At 35.7% G+C, this 16,039-nt stretch overlaps 1 protein-coding gene across 9 annotated transcripts in view; it reads right to left on the bottom strand.

The window, feature by feature from the left end:
• ERC2 (ELKS/RAB6-interacting/CAST family member 2) overlaps positions 1 to 16,039 on the bottom strand; it is a 413,891-nt gene that overhangs the window by 95,822 nt on the left and 302,030 nt on the right. For all 9 annotated transcript variants that reach the window (XR_007628669.1, XR_007628670.1, XR_007628674.1 and 6 more), the window contains one exon: positions 12,481 to 12,546. Coding sequence is in view for 1 of the 9 variants with exons in the window: in XM_050312867.1 (XP_050168824.1) it covers positions 12,520 to 12,546 (27 nt within the window). In the remaining 8 variants the exon portion in view is untranslated. The remainder of the gene's footprint in view (positions 1 to 12,480; positions 12,547 to 16,039) is intronic.

Below are 16,039 nucleotides of genomic sequence, written 5' to 3'. Positions count from 1 at the left end.
TTGATTTACATTTGGTTCATTTTTTCAGTCTGCATGTATGTACTGGGCTTTGTGTTCAGAAAAGGGCACAGAAAAGGATTTGGACGTGTAAGCATTGCCAGTTTCACGTTCAGATTTTTTTATGACGTGTTAATTTTGTCTCCAAATGGAATTCTTTCTGTTAAATCTGTAAAGTCTTTGATTATTGACTTTAAGGCACAGAGATGTTCACATCATAAAGTAATTTAATTTATGTGTACACCCTTCAGATTAGTAAAGGCCAAATTCTCCCACTGTTTCCAAATTTTTGTCCTGTTTTGGACACCATACAAGCTGCCCTATATAATATAACATTGTCTCTGCCAGAAATTGCTAAAGCAAGAACAAGTGTTCAGGACTGACTTCAGCAGTTGCCTTGGAAATTGGCAATAAGGATCTAAAATTCTTTCTCTTCCACACACCCAAAATCTTGAGTCATTCCTGATTTCACAGGAGTAAACTTACACTGTGCCCTCCGTTAACAGACTGTCTTTAAAATCTCTTCTTCATACTCCACTGGAAAATAGACAAACAGAAAGTATGATGTATCTGTTCGTTTGGAGGGAGAAGATGCATTACTATGAATAAGCTACATTTGGAGTGGACTTCAAAGTCTGCCAACTACCAGCCCTTAACTGTCTTTGCAGAGTGGAAACAGCAGCAGAGAAGAATGGCAGGCAAATTCCTGGTTCTTCCTCATGTAAAGAACAGTGTTGATGATGATCCATCCACACTGAGGGAACAAGTAACTGATTTTATCTTCTATCTAAATTTCTACACCTTTCCTGACTCCTGCTTAGCTCTGGAAATTATTGAGAATTTGTGAAATTCTGGAAGGACTTTTCAAACTCTATATTCAACCTCACACCAACTGGAAAACAGAAGGCAGAGTATTATGAACCTTGAAACGTTGGGGAGGTGTTAATTTAAAAAGTCATTAAGTAATAAAAGTGAAAATTTCTTTAACAGTGACTGGCCCTGCATAATTTTCTACTTCAATTATTTTTACTGTCTCCTTAATTAGAGAGATTCAAGAAATACTAACTCTAGTAGAGTAAAAAAATTAGTGCTTCCCCCAATTCAAAATTGAAATGTAATACAATATATATGATTCTATATGTAATATTATAAGTAATATGAACTCAATACTTGTCCTTTCTTTGTGTTTTCAGGTGAGATTATCCAAAGATTAAGGTGTCAAGATATGAGAAAAGGGAAATAAGACAAAATAGAAATAAAGGGAACCTCAAAGAATGATGGAGAAGATCAACCAAAGAATAACTTGAAAAGTGTAAAGCAATTACAACTATTTTTATATTTCTCAGCCCTTTGTTGTTTCCCCATATCCTAATTCTATCCCTAAAGCTAACTCTTAGCATACCATTTACCTACCACTTTCCTTGGACATAACTCAAATAACCTGTTTTGCCTTTCACCTTTTCACTCCAGTCAAAAGTTGAAGTTCAATCCTGCCAAAACAAACTACACCCCACCCTGGTGCTGAAACCAGCCAGGTTCTTCCTCTCCTTCCTACTTCCCCCTGCCTAAAAACACACACAGGACAGCAGGCCTGTCCCTCTCTCAATCCCATACAACCATCACAGGTTTGAAGAAGTCTCTTATTTTCAATTTGCAGTCCCAGAAAGCCAATTCCCAACTTCATAACCAATCTCTTCCTTCTCACTCCCATTTCATCAATCCAAATCTTCCCTCCTCATTACTGAGAGTGGGAATAAAAAAGCAGAAGAAAGAGACGGCACATTATTTAGCCAGCATTGTTAAATTTTGACCCAAGTGGAAATGCATACAGTTATTTGATGAATTTTGAGTTCCTTTATAAGAATGGCAAAACTAAAAAGAAATTACTATTCTACAAGGCAGAAAGCAAATTTCCCACCACCTCATCTTGCTCTATTTCAGTTACTGTGTCTTGCTGCAAAAATGTTGCTTCAAGGATCACTCCCTTATACAAACTGCAGTGTTGTCACAGGCACTTAAACATTAAGTAATTTGACAGAAGCCACACAATTCTCCAGGCTTTAATTACCAATAAATTTTAAAAGAAGTAACATCATCTAATACGAGAATCTATATCTTACTATGATACTCAGACAAAGGCCCATGTGACTAAATTAGCAAAAAAACCCAAAACAAAACCAAACAAAATGAAACCAAACAAACAAAAAAAGCAAAACCAAACCAAAATAAATAAAGGAGATGAAATTTAAAAAAATCAAAATTTAGATTAAATATCACATTGTAAAATACATTTGAATACATCCCAGATACAAAAGCACTCGTAACAACATACTTGGAAATGAAAGCAGCCTTTTGCATGATCCCACTTCCTGTAAGTGGTTTAAAACTTTTTTTTTTTTTTTCTATTTTAATCCAGTATTTCAAAGCAGCATCTGGGCAAAATATGCTTTAAATATAGCCAAGTGATTTATTTACTGCTTGCAACAATACTTGGCAATAAGAATATGCATGCAACAACCCCAGACAAAACTTGCAAAGGCGCTGAGAAAGGCAAGTACTTGTAAAAGACAATTAGTTTGCTAAGCAAGCAGGCAGGCAGCAACACGCCTTTTGAATGACAGGTCTAAGTTCGAACAGCAGCTTGCAGGAAACACATTTGAAAAATCCCTACTTTGACCTCTTTTTCCCCAGTTTGCTTGCTGGCAGGTAGGAGTACATGACAAATGAACCTAATTTAAGCGGGCTGAATGCCAGATTGCCTGTTAAAAAAGAGCACCTGATCGTGCATTAGGTGAGAGGTCAGTGACACCGAACACCAGCAGGTGCAATAACAACCGTGGGCTTTTTGTAAAGGAAATGCAAACAAGAATTCACCCCGAGGACATTCGGGACAGGGCCCTTCTGCTGAGGCACCGAGTGATTGGCAGCCAGGGTTGCACATCAGGATACTCGGCGGTGCTTTGTTAAGCTGTATCATGACATGACTTAGAGCAGAATGCCACGAAAGATGGAGTCATTAGCTAAAATCATAAAGCAATATAAAACTAGGCACTGAAAAAGAAAGCAGTTTTTGCACTATTAAAAAAGCCCCCAGATACCCAGAATAAATCATTCTGCATCCCAGCACCCGTTTTTTACTTGCTACAACACCTTTATCTGTAATCATTTAAAAACAACACTGTTGGAGCTACCTGATCATTAATCTTTGAAACTTTTGACAGCAGAATATTGTGAACTCTGCACTCTGTATCCACCATTTGTGGGGAAAATATATAGAAAAACAGTACATAAATAACATTTTAAACCAAAGTTATTCCATCTTACTAAATTACATTAATTTGTCAAACACCCCTCTTGCAGATTTGGAGGTTTTACATTCCAACTACTGCTTTTTGATCTAAGGAAAAGTGATTGGCTGATAAACAATATTTTTCTTATAAAGAAGCTTGCTAAAATTGCATTATAATACCAAGAGCAAAGCATGCAAATTGGAGCAACCACAGTACAGAAAGCACAGTCTTGCAACGAAGGCAATACCCAGTACAGCTTTTATAGATTTGGGAGCTTTGTTTTCTAGAATACCACATCCACACTTTATTTCTGGAATGCTTACATCTCTCTTGACTAACACTTATTTATTCCATGTTGTTTTTAGAATCTGGCAATGAACAATGCTTCAAAAATTCAGTCATGATATTAAAAGAATGTAATGTTCTTGGGTAACAGACTAAATACTTTAATTATTGTTTGCAGGATCCTAGAAAAAAAAAATCTGTGTCATAATGTATATCTACATTTGATCTCACATAATGAAATTATGAAAAAAAAAGAGTTTGCTTAGTAATTAGCTTACTGCTTTCCATTTTGTGAAATACATTGTTCTGAATGAGGATACGTGGCAGATCCTGCTTCTTGAGAAAGATAGTTTGATTCTCTTTCACATAAAAAAGCATTTGTGCTACAATTAATTCTTAATAACATTTTTCTTAAGATTATGTTTCATCAGGCAACTCAAGTAAGGCTGCTTATTATAAAGTCATTCATTGATGAGATTTTTCTCTCATACAAGTAGTGAAATATAGCAGAGCTGTCTTATATTTAGAATTTGGTTGTTGCATTCTAATTTGTACTGGAAAGTGAGTCACAATTATAAAAATGAGACCAGCTTAGCTGACATTCTCCCCAAAAGTTCTGGTGTGAAATTTTGTCCTCAAAAAAGTCAATGGGACAACAATAGAGTTTACTGACATCAGTGTGTTACTACACTGGAAATTCTTCAGGATTGGAAATTTCGTATTCTACGTTCTTCCTCTTCAACAAACATATATTTGACATGTGATAAATAAAATATGATGAAACCACAAGAAAATAAAGATTTCTAAACCCAGTATTATAGTTTTAGGAAAAAAAAAAAGAAACACCCCCTGTCATTACTTTTGAAGTAAAACCAGTCTGTGGCTTACAGAACTTCCAGATGGTCCAGTCTGTCTCTGAGCAGCTTTTATGTGTAAAACCATGCACCACCACACCCTGCAGGACTGTTTCACCATACTCCAAGCTCATACTGCAGTTGTCTATTAATGAATTTCTCCAAATGCAGAAAGCATAAACAAGTGAAAAACATGTAACCATAGACATGTGGAAAGGGCTTTTTTTTCTCCTGAAAATAAAAATACAGTTTCATAAGGTGCTCAACAATTCTTCCTTTAGAGAAGCTCATATTCTAAGACACTTTAGTAGCACTTGTGTGTATCAATCATGTAACATCACGAATCAGAATGCACAAACACAGCATTTGAAATATTTCCAACATCACTCTATTAACTGAAGTTTACTTTATGGGTGCTAAGCAGATACTCAGCTTTGTCCCATCCACCCATTGAGGGGAAAATGTACTTATGTGTTAATCACCTGCTGGGTGGTGGTTGGGAATCTATCCTTTGATCAAAGGGAGACATACTGGTTTTACTTTACATCCTGTCTCTCTTGCTCTCAACTGGCCCATAGCTGGAGGGATTCATTTCAGGATTTTTCTTTATTCCAAGTATTCTGTTACTTGCTGCATACCACCACCCAAGACATCAGGGCTAAAACCAAACACTCTTTGTGGTACACCCATATGACAGACTTCAAAATGGAAACAATATTTAAGTTAAACCTGTAAGATCAAGTTTGCTGAAACCCTGCAACTCATGCAGCTTTTGAACACTTCAACATCAGATCAAAGTTTGACAGACAGACTCAAGGAGAGAATCAGTACATTTAAACCTATCAATCCTCAAGGAAAAACAGAGTACATTGGTAAAAGTACAGTTGACAGTATTCATTTTGTCCTGGTGCTAACAGCAGTCAAATCCAGTGCTCATGTTTTTTTTCTCTGTAGACTATCTTTTTTCTGTAACTAAGGCAGGGTTTTCTCACTCAGCTTGTCTCAAAATGCATTCTTAGAAGTTATGCTTCTTTCAAGAGGGAAAGAAAGGGTATTTTTCTTCTTTGACATTGAAGGAAAGCACAACATTGGACCAGGAGCTATTAAAAAAAACAAACCAAAACCCAAAAACATTTTGCAAAAGGAGTAAAGCTGTTCACCTTTACCTTTTTCTTTTTTTTTTTTTCCCCTACAGTTAATGCAGGTAGGATATAATACCCAATTACTTGAAAAAATGTAAAGGCAATCTTAGAGCACTTTCCATGCAAAAGGCTTGAACACAACTTAATTCAATCAGACTGTTAGGATCTGTTATTACTTACACAGGTATAAATTCCTATGGGGCTACAGAACCAACCTAAGTCAGACCCAAAGCTTCTAACTGCCATAATCAAAATCATCCTGGCTAACAGAATTCCTAAGTCATTAAAAACTTACCTCAGTGTTTACATTTGACCCTATCCATATTCTCAGAACTAAAATGAATCCTCATGATAAGCTCACATGCTCCAGGTCAGCAGATGTAAAACACAACACAAAGAATGTGACTGTGCTGTGCTGCTCTGATGGCTCCAGCAAACACAGATTTAGGCCTCGGCCACATCAGGGAACAGTAGCCATTTGTAAGCTTTCAGCTTTGTTTGATTTATCACCTAATGCATTTCAAGGTCCTAGAACTACGTGTGATAAAATCAATCATCTTATAAATATAATTGGCTCCGAAAAACTTGTTGCGAGATCTACCAAAAAATCCCAACCAAAAAACAGTTAGAACCGATTTTCCTAAAATTTAACACAGATTTACTATCCAAAATTATAGATCCATGGAAAATATCATTTATTACCGATCTCCATGCTTGCATCTGGTAGAAATATGTCTATCTGCAAAATGAACAAAGAGGTTCTGATTCTGATTAGTTGAACAAGAAAACTGCACGGAATGAATTTAAATTATTTTAATAACCTGATTACCTAAATTGGTGCTAGAACCTTTGAAGATAAAGCCAATTCTGTAAGGCTCTTTTTGTTTTTAACTTATGGATATAATTCTCTTTCAGACTAAGCTTTTCCTCTTGAAGATGATAGTGCCACTAGCTGCTCTTCACCAGCCATCAGCTGGATGTTACCACTAATCCATGTGCTCTCTTATCTACAGGACCCAACGATAAACAGGCTGGCCTGATGAATGGGTATTCATCACTATTTATGCTAACCTGGCTCAGTTTGCTTGGATTCGATAAGGGATTGATTTCCTTTGTTGATAGATCTGGGAGGGTAACAATCTCCAGCAGAAAAATAGTAGCAAGTAGATAATGGTGGGTGGTAATGACATCATCAGCTGGCACAGCTTATTTGCTGAGCACTGCCCAAGGCTGTGGACAGATACCCTCATCTACATTCAGGTATGTTGTTGAAGGATTCCAGCTGCTTATCCCTCTCCCTTACAAGACCATTACCTCTTCCAATCTTCCAGTAATGCTGCTCAAGTGAGTAGCTTGCTCATTTCAGTCAAAAACATCAGGTTTAAAATAAAGCTAGGACGTAAACTGTTTAGCTAGCTTGGCTCACTTCAGTAGAACTGAGAGCCAGGCTGAAGAAGGGCAGATGATCTGGCCAGCCAGATGTTCAGAAAGGCTCCAGGAGGGAACCAGTGAAAGCATCGCTGCTCTTCTGGAACACAGACTTGTAAACATTTTCACCAGCTAGCTGTCTATAAAGCAAAGATCAAAACTGAAGCAAAATGAAGGAGCAAGTCTTTGTCATTTGTGGTACGAGGGGATACTCCATCACAACAGCTGAAGTTGCTGTTTTCTGACCATCTCTTGAAATGAGCAATTGGCACAATAGATTTTTTTAAGCAAATGAGAATATTGATGCTAAAACAAATGACTAATTAGAGTGGGGCAATATAAAGAAATGAGGAATATTAACAAGCATTTCTTAAATATTTCTAATCCACTACATTAATATTTGCTACCAGAGCACAAGTATACAAATAGTTTAATATTGTCAAAACAACATTCCCAAGATGCTGGATACTGGACTTAATTAAATAACATAAATAAATATTTTTCTTAGATTTCTGTATTTTACTGTTATAGAATTATTCATAAATTCTCTTGATTCAGCCACTGATTCAAGGTTACCACTCAAGACAATCACATCCTGTCCAATACCTTTTCTTTGGCAGAAAAAGGAAATGACTATACAAGCAGTATACACCTGCTGAAACTGCAAAATACTTTTCTTTGTTTCTCTGCAGCTCACTTCACTTATTCAAAACTGGTGTTTTCATATTTTAGCATTCAATTGTAAAATCTTACATGCAGAAGTTCAGGTCATATGACCTTTGATTAGGTCAGGTGGCACTTCTGCTTCCAAGCAGAATGCTGTGCAGGCAGTTCCATATTCACATATTCTTACATTTACAACCAACTCTCTGAAACTGTCTTCAAGTCAAATGACAAAATAGCAGTTTCACATATTGACAGGAATATTTGTAGTTTGTGAAATCCAACACAATGCAATTCATCACTGAATTCGTATCTTTAGAGCAGATTTTCACTATGTTCCTCAAGACGTCAGCTTAGCTGTTAAATCAGTGATTAACTACTCAGAGCAACTATAAAATTTTGAAATTAAGATTAGCTGTGAAAACACAGTCTGCCTTTTCTCACTTTCTAGAGTGTTAAAAATTGCTCTGGTATGTTATTTATTTTTACTATGGAAGATTATAGAAGAGCATGACTGATGATTTTACGCCCTGTGATTGTTGTCCTCAAACTGACTACATCAAAAGCTTTAAAGTTCAGTTCATAGGCTACATTTTCCAATTTTTTTTTAACATCTCCTGCACCTGCAGTGAAGAACATGAATCCTCAGTTCAGGTAGAATGGCCTGGCTCTCACAGCTGAAATACAAGTGATAGACAAAAAACTGCTGAATTTGTCCAATACAGCTCCACAGCTGGGCACGAGCGTGGTTTGGTGTCTCATATATACCATGTATAACGTGAAATAAATGCCTGTCAGTTTAAAGTAAAAGAAATCTAGTTCATACAAATCGTTTTGAGAATACATGTGTCTATGTAAATAGATGTTTTTCTACTATGAATAGGAACAATCAAAATAAAGAAACTGCTCTCAGTAAAAACTGAACAGAATTGAAATGAATAGCAGGGCTTTCATTGACTTCGATAAACAAAATCCTACTTTTAATGAAAACTCTCTGTCTTCTGCAGTGGGCAATTAATACCTTGAAATACTAGTGGTAGTAATGACATCTTTAACAAGAAAAGAAAGGTAACTTTCTAACTAATACAAAATTTTGCAATCAAAACGTATAAATGTCTTCTCCTATGAACAAAAGTATTTAACAGGAATGAAGACGAGTCACAGATCTGTCCATGGTTTGCAAAACAAACATTCCTTGGGAGGTTCCTCCTTTTGTTTAGCAAAAACTAAGTTGCAGTAAAACAATTATGCCTAAAAATTCACAAATCAGAAATGCCCCGGGTCTCCAGTCAATGCAGCAACACCCATTTAGCTAATTAAACATAGAGCTGGTATTCATACACTCTATGAGAAAATTAAAATGAACACTGCAAACAGTCACGCTCCTTATTTTTCCATTGCTTTGCATGCTCCTGAAGCTCATTTCAAAGTTAGCATGTTTTTTTCAAAACAGGCTAAACAGAATATCCAAACATTAAAAAAATATAAATTATTTACAAAAATCATGACTTGAAATAATGAAAACAAAAAGCAGAACAATAGCTAATAGTTAAGTCTTTAAACATATCCTTATATAGCAAAATGGCTATATAATGTGTGCTTTATACTGCTATTAGTAAGGGCATCTTGAAAGAGAACTGTTTCCACATCTCAGCAAAGACAAAGCTAGGCACATTTGTTTAAAAACAGCCTCCTCCTCCCTGAAGCATATAGAACACATCCAATAGTTAGAAATGAACAGTGACTATATTTGCCTGAGCAATATTTTTTTGCCCATGCTGTAGAAATTTCTGCTTTGAAGGAGTTTTTTACTGAATGACACTGATGCCTCCAGACTGTCTACCAAGGTAAAATTTTAAAATTACAGACTTTATGTTCTGCTCCTAAATCCAAATTTAGCAGACTAGCCTTATGATTCTCTTTGCAAAAGCACTGGACATCATTTGCTGCCAGGCACAAGCTTCAGTTGTTCTTTGTTTCAGGTGTGAAGGTAACCCTGTTCTAAGGATATAGCAGACAATAAATTTGCCAAAACACTCCTAAGCATCTTTTTAAACATCCAATTTACTTCACACCTGACAAAGAACAAATTCTACTGTACTGTACAAACAAATACTGTCCAAACAGGTTTAAGTGTTGATTTCTCTTGCAGGCACACATGGACAGCGTGTGGTGAAGTCCCAGCTGTTTTTCCAGTGTCTGCTGCACTTCAGTGCTAGGAACTGGAAAGGCAAAACAAGCACTTGTGTTCTACCTGCACACCCAGCTGTGGCACAAAACATATTTGCTGAAGGTCACATGGCTTCAGTTACCCATGACAGACTGCTGTATAGGCTTTATTCTTAAAACGTATCATCACCTCCACTTTTCTTTCTTTTTTTCCCACTGTAAGTGTGAGGAGAGGGAAAGAGATCCCCTTTCTAACAAGACTCAAGCCGTGCAGCTACATTTGCTACTAAATTGGCTGGCCAGTGAGATTTCCCTGAACACCTTGTCTGATCCTTAATAACTAGCTCTCTCTAACCTCACAACACATTCTTGTCCTGCCACTCTACATCTCCACCATCATTCCATGTCACTCCTGTGCAGCATTTGAACACTAAAGCGGTCAAGTTTAAAGGGACTTCCCTGATTTTTAACTTACAACTTTTTAAACATAATTAGAGTGGAGAATGCAAACTCCTGTGCTCACACAGCCAAATCAAGCTGTTTGCTCCCAAGCCTTTGCACAATAGAGACATTTATCCATTATTTTTTCTTAAGTCCATATTTTGTAAGATGTACTTACAGCTCTTAACAGTGAATATGAGGAAATTTAGTATTCCCACGTGGTTTCGGAAAGGTCTGGGACCTAAATCATTTTTTTCTCATAGGGAAGGAGGTCTGTGACACGAACTTTGACCTAAGGATAGCAGTTCCAACAGAGTCATGGCTGTTCTACCCACAAGGACAGGTCTACTTATGAGTTCAGTCTGCAGGACTGGCTGTGCCTGCTACCAGCTGTTTGTTAAACTACCTTTGCAGAGATCCTCCCCTTGAAAAGAAACAGCAAACAAGTTATTTGTCAAAGGTCTAATATAAGACGATAGCAGATAAACTATGTTGGCATTTGAACAAAGGCATGGGAGAGGAATGTCTGTTCCTAAACTGGAAATAAATACGGACCTGGAAAATAAACAAGACCTGCTCTCCACACCCAAAACAGAAGAATGATGCTGCCAAACAGCCAAAAATTACATTACTTCTCAATAAAATCATAAAGATTTATTAAAATACCATGCAGTTGCAGTTAACAGAACTTGCTAATTACTTAAAACCCTAAGAAAGCCCAAAACCTTTTTTACATTTTATGTGAAAAAGAACAATTCTACATTCTTTCTCAGGCTGCTTATTTTCAGGAAAGAAGAATGAAACTAGAAAAAATTTAGAATATGAGTCACATCCTTTCCTACTGTTACCACATGCAACATGTGTGTCCATAAACACAGAGGTTACCTATACACACAACCTGTACCAGCATGCCATTTAGGACTGAATCAGAAAGCACAAAACCCAGAAAGATTTATAGTTATACTCTGATAAACCAAGGTTGCTTTTCTTTTAATGTTCGTGGTATCACAGTGCCCATTATTTTATTTTAAAATTATTGAATCTTAAAGTTCTCTGTAATGGAATTTTTTACATTTTCTTTAAAAAGCAAAATTCAAATTATTCATTATGGATTGCACTAGTCTTGCATTTCACAACTATTCCGAAAAGTAAGCATATAAGAACAAAAAATATTTTGAAGATTTTATTCATATTAAATAGAACAACGGACTTACAACATGGCTTATAACACAACTGGAAACAAATCATACAAGTCTTTGACTTGGGGTGACAGGGGCCAAAGCAATATAAAGTATGGAAGCTTTAATAACACAATAATCTCTACTTATGATTAGTGAGTTGATTTTGCTCCTTTGAACAGGCCCATTGCAGCAAATAAAACTGTTCCTGTAAGAAGCAGCAAGCAATATTTGCTAGTAGAGAACCACCAAGCCTGATGGTCTCAGCAACACTGAGACCACGGTGATCATGAGCTACAAATTACCCTCAGCCTCAAAGGCAAGCACCAAACAAGTGGATATGCATCAAACAATAACTGACACACCATGACAGATACAGTATTTACTCATAATTGGGAGACAAACAAAACAAGCTGCACTTTGCAGTCTTAACTATCGCAATCAAATTGCTGCATGGATGTTATTCTGTCACACTGTTCCAGGCACAGAGCTTGTATTGCATAGAGAGATTATACTTTCCTCATTAAGAATCTGCTGCTTATTTTAAAATTTCATTAAAACATTTCAGCTTAAGAGGTAGTCTCATTTTTCCATGAATATTATAAATTCTATTTCAGTGAGATTCCATGCTTAAACTGTGGCAAGCTTTCCTAAGTATCGTACATGTTCTGCAAAAATATTACAGTGTTCTTACAGGGATTGTTGAGATGATATAGCAAATTAACACTAGTTTAAAGAAATTCTTACCTATTGAAAAAACAAAATTGTTTAGACAGATACAAATAGATACAAATAGACTTCTTTTAAAGGTTTGTACCTACTTACACCTTCAGCCACAATAACTCATGAAAAAAACTAAACCACTAGACCATTAAACCATTAGACACAGTTTCTCATTTTTCATTGCATATGAAAAAACATCTTCACAAACACACGTGTGGGTTCACAAACACACCTGTCAAAAAACACACAGCTCCATGCATTTTAAACTAAAACACAAAAATAGAAAAAGATAGAAAAGAGAGTTTCTCACCCCTCAAAACAAAACTGGAACTTTGGTTTATAGGAACGGCTATGCCCATATACCCTCCTCATCATCCTGCGTGCCAGACATTAGCAGATGCACAGAGAAAGTGTTGGCATTGGAAAGAAAGAAGGAAAGGTTAGTTACTTTGGTGTATATAAAATACAACTTTCTTGGCTGTTACAAATATGACTTTTTTTTTTTTAAACATAAGCCAGTGAAAACAAGTGAACAAGTTGTGTTACATATACAAGAATTCACATCTATAGCAACCAAAAAAACAACAACAACAGTGACGTACACGTTTTTCCATCCTAGTTAAAAGTGTGTAGGAAGTAGATTATAAGATTAAATATTAAAAAATTATCTATTTTTTATTTGCACGCAATTCAAAACAACATTGACAGCAAAGAAAAGATCAAATCTTATAAGTAAGTAAGGTAATTAGTGTAATCAAACTGTCTTACATTCTGTTTGGGTGAAAGATACAGAACTCCTGAATAATAAAAAAAACTATCATTAGCAAGGTACACTTTCCCATCACATTATCAATTAACTCTATCTTTGTAACAAATGTCAAACACTGCACATAGTTAAATACTCTTAGATAGTTTTTCTCCTTTTTTTCCATTTTTGAACCATTAGCATTACTCATTTATTTAGAGTGTAAACACAAAAATTCGTCACAATTTCATGAAATTGTTTTTAAATTGTTTTTAAAAGCTGTTATTTTACAGTAGATAAGCTGAAAGCAGAAAGCCTTTCTTCACATTTATTATAAACTTGAAGTTAATCAGAACAAAATAAAAAAACATGAACTAAATCAGAAGAGTGAAATGTTCTTCCCAGGACACATTTATTGAAGATTACAATTTTACCATGATTTTTATCTGTACACACAGAGATGTGTATGTGCAGAGCTACCTCTACGTACAGGTCTACTGTGCCAAATGATGTGATACTCAGCTTCTAGAACATAGAGGTGCACAACACAGTGTTTTTTCATTTAACTCAGCATTTCAAATCCAAATAAAATCATATCATTCTAGATTCACCCATTAATATTTTAGAAACATTAAAAAAATACATTCTACAGTTTCAGAACCTTGAAAGTTAGCTGTTGTAACATATTGCTGGCACTTAATTAAATCTAAAAACCAAATAAAATGAATGGTAATTAATTATGATTGAAATAGACAGGAATTTTAGCCTGAAAATATACACTGCCAGTATCACTACTGTTCTTAGTCCATTCTTGGAATAAAAAAGAGCTCCCAGATGTCAACTGTTATTAAAAACCAGATGTTAAGATAGATGTCTTGCATGTTGCTGAATTAAGTAAAGAAATCTGACAGTCCACTATAAACTTAGCTATCATTTAACACAGAAGAAATGTGGGTAAATTTTTTTACAGTTAACTTGGAACACATCTCAGTTATAAGGTCTGCACAAATACACCACAAAGCAAAGACACAGCGAGGCCTGAATATTCTTATTTATTTTTTGAAACAAAGGGACAGGTTCTGCAAAACTTCCAATGGGCTGGGTTTGCCTCACTGAAAACACAAGTCATTCCCTCTGAATTCTACAGGAGCCACTCTTGCTCAGGCCTAGTAACGCTAATTGAACTGACTTTCAGGTTGACAAGAGTTTTGCCAGAGTAAAGGTTGAAGAAAGACCGAAGGATTTCTTTTCCACTGAGTAGTTTGATCCTATTTCACTAACAGAATGCATTAGGTTAATCTTTGGTGATATCCTTAAAAACAGCAAAAATCAACAAAACAGGCAACTCAGTGCATTTCCAAATGACTCCTCCTAACTACGCACAGCTGGTTTGCTGTTTAGTGCATTGTAATTCCTCTAATAGGCAGACATTCATTTTCACTTCAATTATTTGTGTGATCTCCTTTTGGCAGAGTTCTAGAAGAGCAGAAAAATCAAATATTGTCAAATATTTGTACAGAGTTTTAGGGAAAATTAAAGACTATATAGTTTGACACTGATCCTGATATACATTAAGCAATAAATTAAAAGCTGGAGCTCAGTTAACGTCAATCAACATCGCTTTATTGAGTACTGGTCCTGCCAAAAGAACTTTCTATCTTTTCCAATTACATAGAGACTCTTTTTGATAAGACAAGTGCTTTGAAATAATATGCTGAGATTTCTGTAAGACATTTCATTATGTGCCACATGACAAAGTGTCAGAAAAATTAGCTCTATACAGAATACATCATATATTGATGCTAGGTAATGCACTGACCTAAAAACACTTGGTTCCTGATGACAGTTCAGGAGAAAAGTAAAATTCCTACAGATATTGGAGAACATCAACCCTCTTTTTCAGTAAACAGTAGGATTACACCAAAGAATTGTAATTTCACGATATGTGCTGTCACTTCCTAATTTAACACAAGCCAGAAGGCAAGTTCTCTGAAGGACAGTAAAAGAACTCATTGACCACTTACTATTCCTGTTATGCAGACAGGTTGTTTCCAAGCCCCCACTAGACAGAAACAGCTACCCAAAAGCACTGGATAAAAAGCACATAAGAATCAGGATTGTATCTTTAACTGGGTTCATGAATAAAGTTCATCAAGAAGCTAAGGTTTGGTGCCTCAATGCAAAGAGATAATGATGGGAATACAGAATTCTTCACTGAAGTTCTGGGAAAAATGAAGTTCATTACTTATTTTTCCATTCTTGACACACTGTGAAGCAAAATAAAAGCTGCAGTTATGCCTTATCATGTATTAATATTGGATCAGAGTCTTCCAGAAGTATGCTTAGTTTTTCATATCAGTGTGTATCCTACAGAATCATTAATCTATGGCTCTTTCAAACAATAAACTGTAATCAAGCAATTTTTGATTAATGTTTGTGTACATTAACTGCCTTTTAAACTTGGATCTTTCATTCGTTTATAGGGTCAAGAATAGCAGCATTCAATGACAAAAACTGCAAAGTGAAAGCTCAATTCCTGACAGGCATAAAAGGAAAAAAGAGATACCAACTGAATTAATAAATTAGTACTCACACTTAATTATTATAAAATCATTATCAATTCAAAGTGGTTAAAATATTGAATGCTCAGAATTTTTAGGACTGACGTCCAAGTATCTAATTTGGACATATATTTATAGTACAGTGGTATAATCTCAAATAGTATCAAAGCCTTTGTACACAGGCTATTAATAGATTATAAATTTGTTGATTTTATTTCATCTTTTTCCTAGTCCTTTTTTCTGTTTTTCTGTGCTGCTACTTCTCATATTTGCTTCCCATCTTAAAAATAAGTATCTGCTAAATACTGTTACTAAATATCATTTACTATTCTGATCCAATTGCCACAAAACCTAACATTAAAACCTCAAAACTGGCTTCAAGGTAGCAAAACGAGGAATTTAAAGAACAATGCTTGGAAAACACTGCACACAGATGTAGAAGGTTTGTATAAAGACATCTTCTGTTTTATTACTGGAGTGGATCTCAGTGCAAGCTTTGCAGGCACATTTCTCAGCCATCAATTCTATAAAGGCTCATCAGTTTCGGGAGTACATTTGAGACC

This window comes from Myiozetetes cayanensis, unplaced genomic scaffold (genome assembly GCF_022539395.1).
Source record: "Myiozetetes cayanensis isolate MyiCay16 unplaced genomic scaffold, myiCay2020 scf18, whole genome shotgun sequence".
In the NCBI taxonomy this organism is placed as follows: domain Eukaryota; kingdom Metazoa; phylum Chordata; class Aves; order Passeriformes; family Tyrannidae; genus Myiozetetes; species Myiozetetes cayanensis.
The sequence above is the reverse complement of the archived record's forward strand: the minus strand, read 5'-3'. Positions and strand labels throughout refer to the sequence as shown.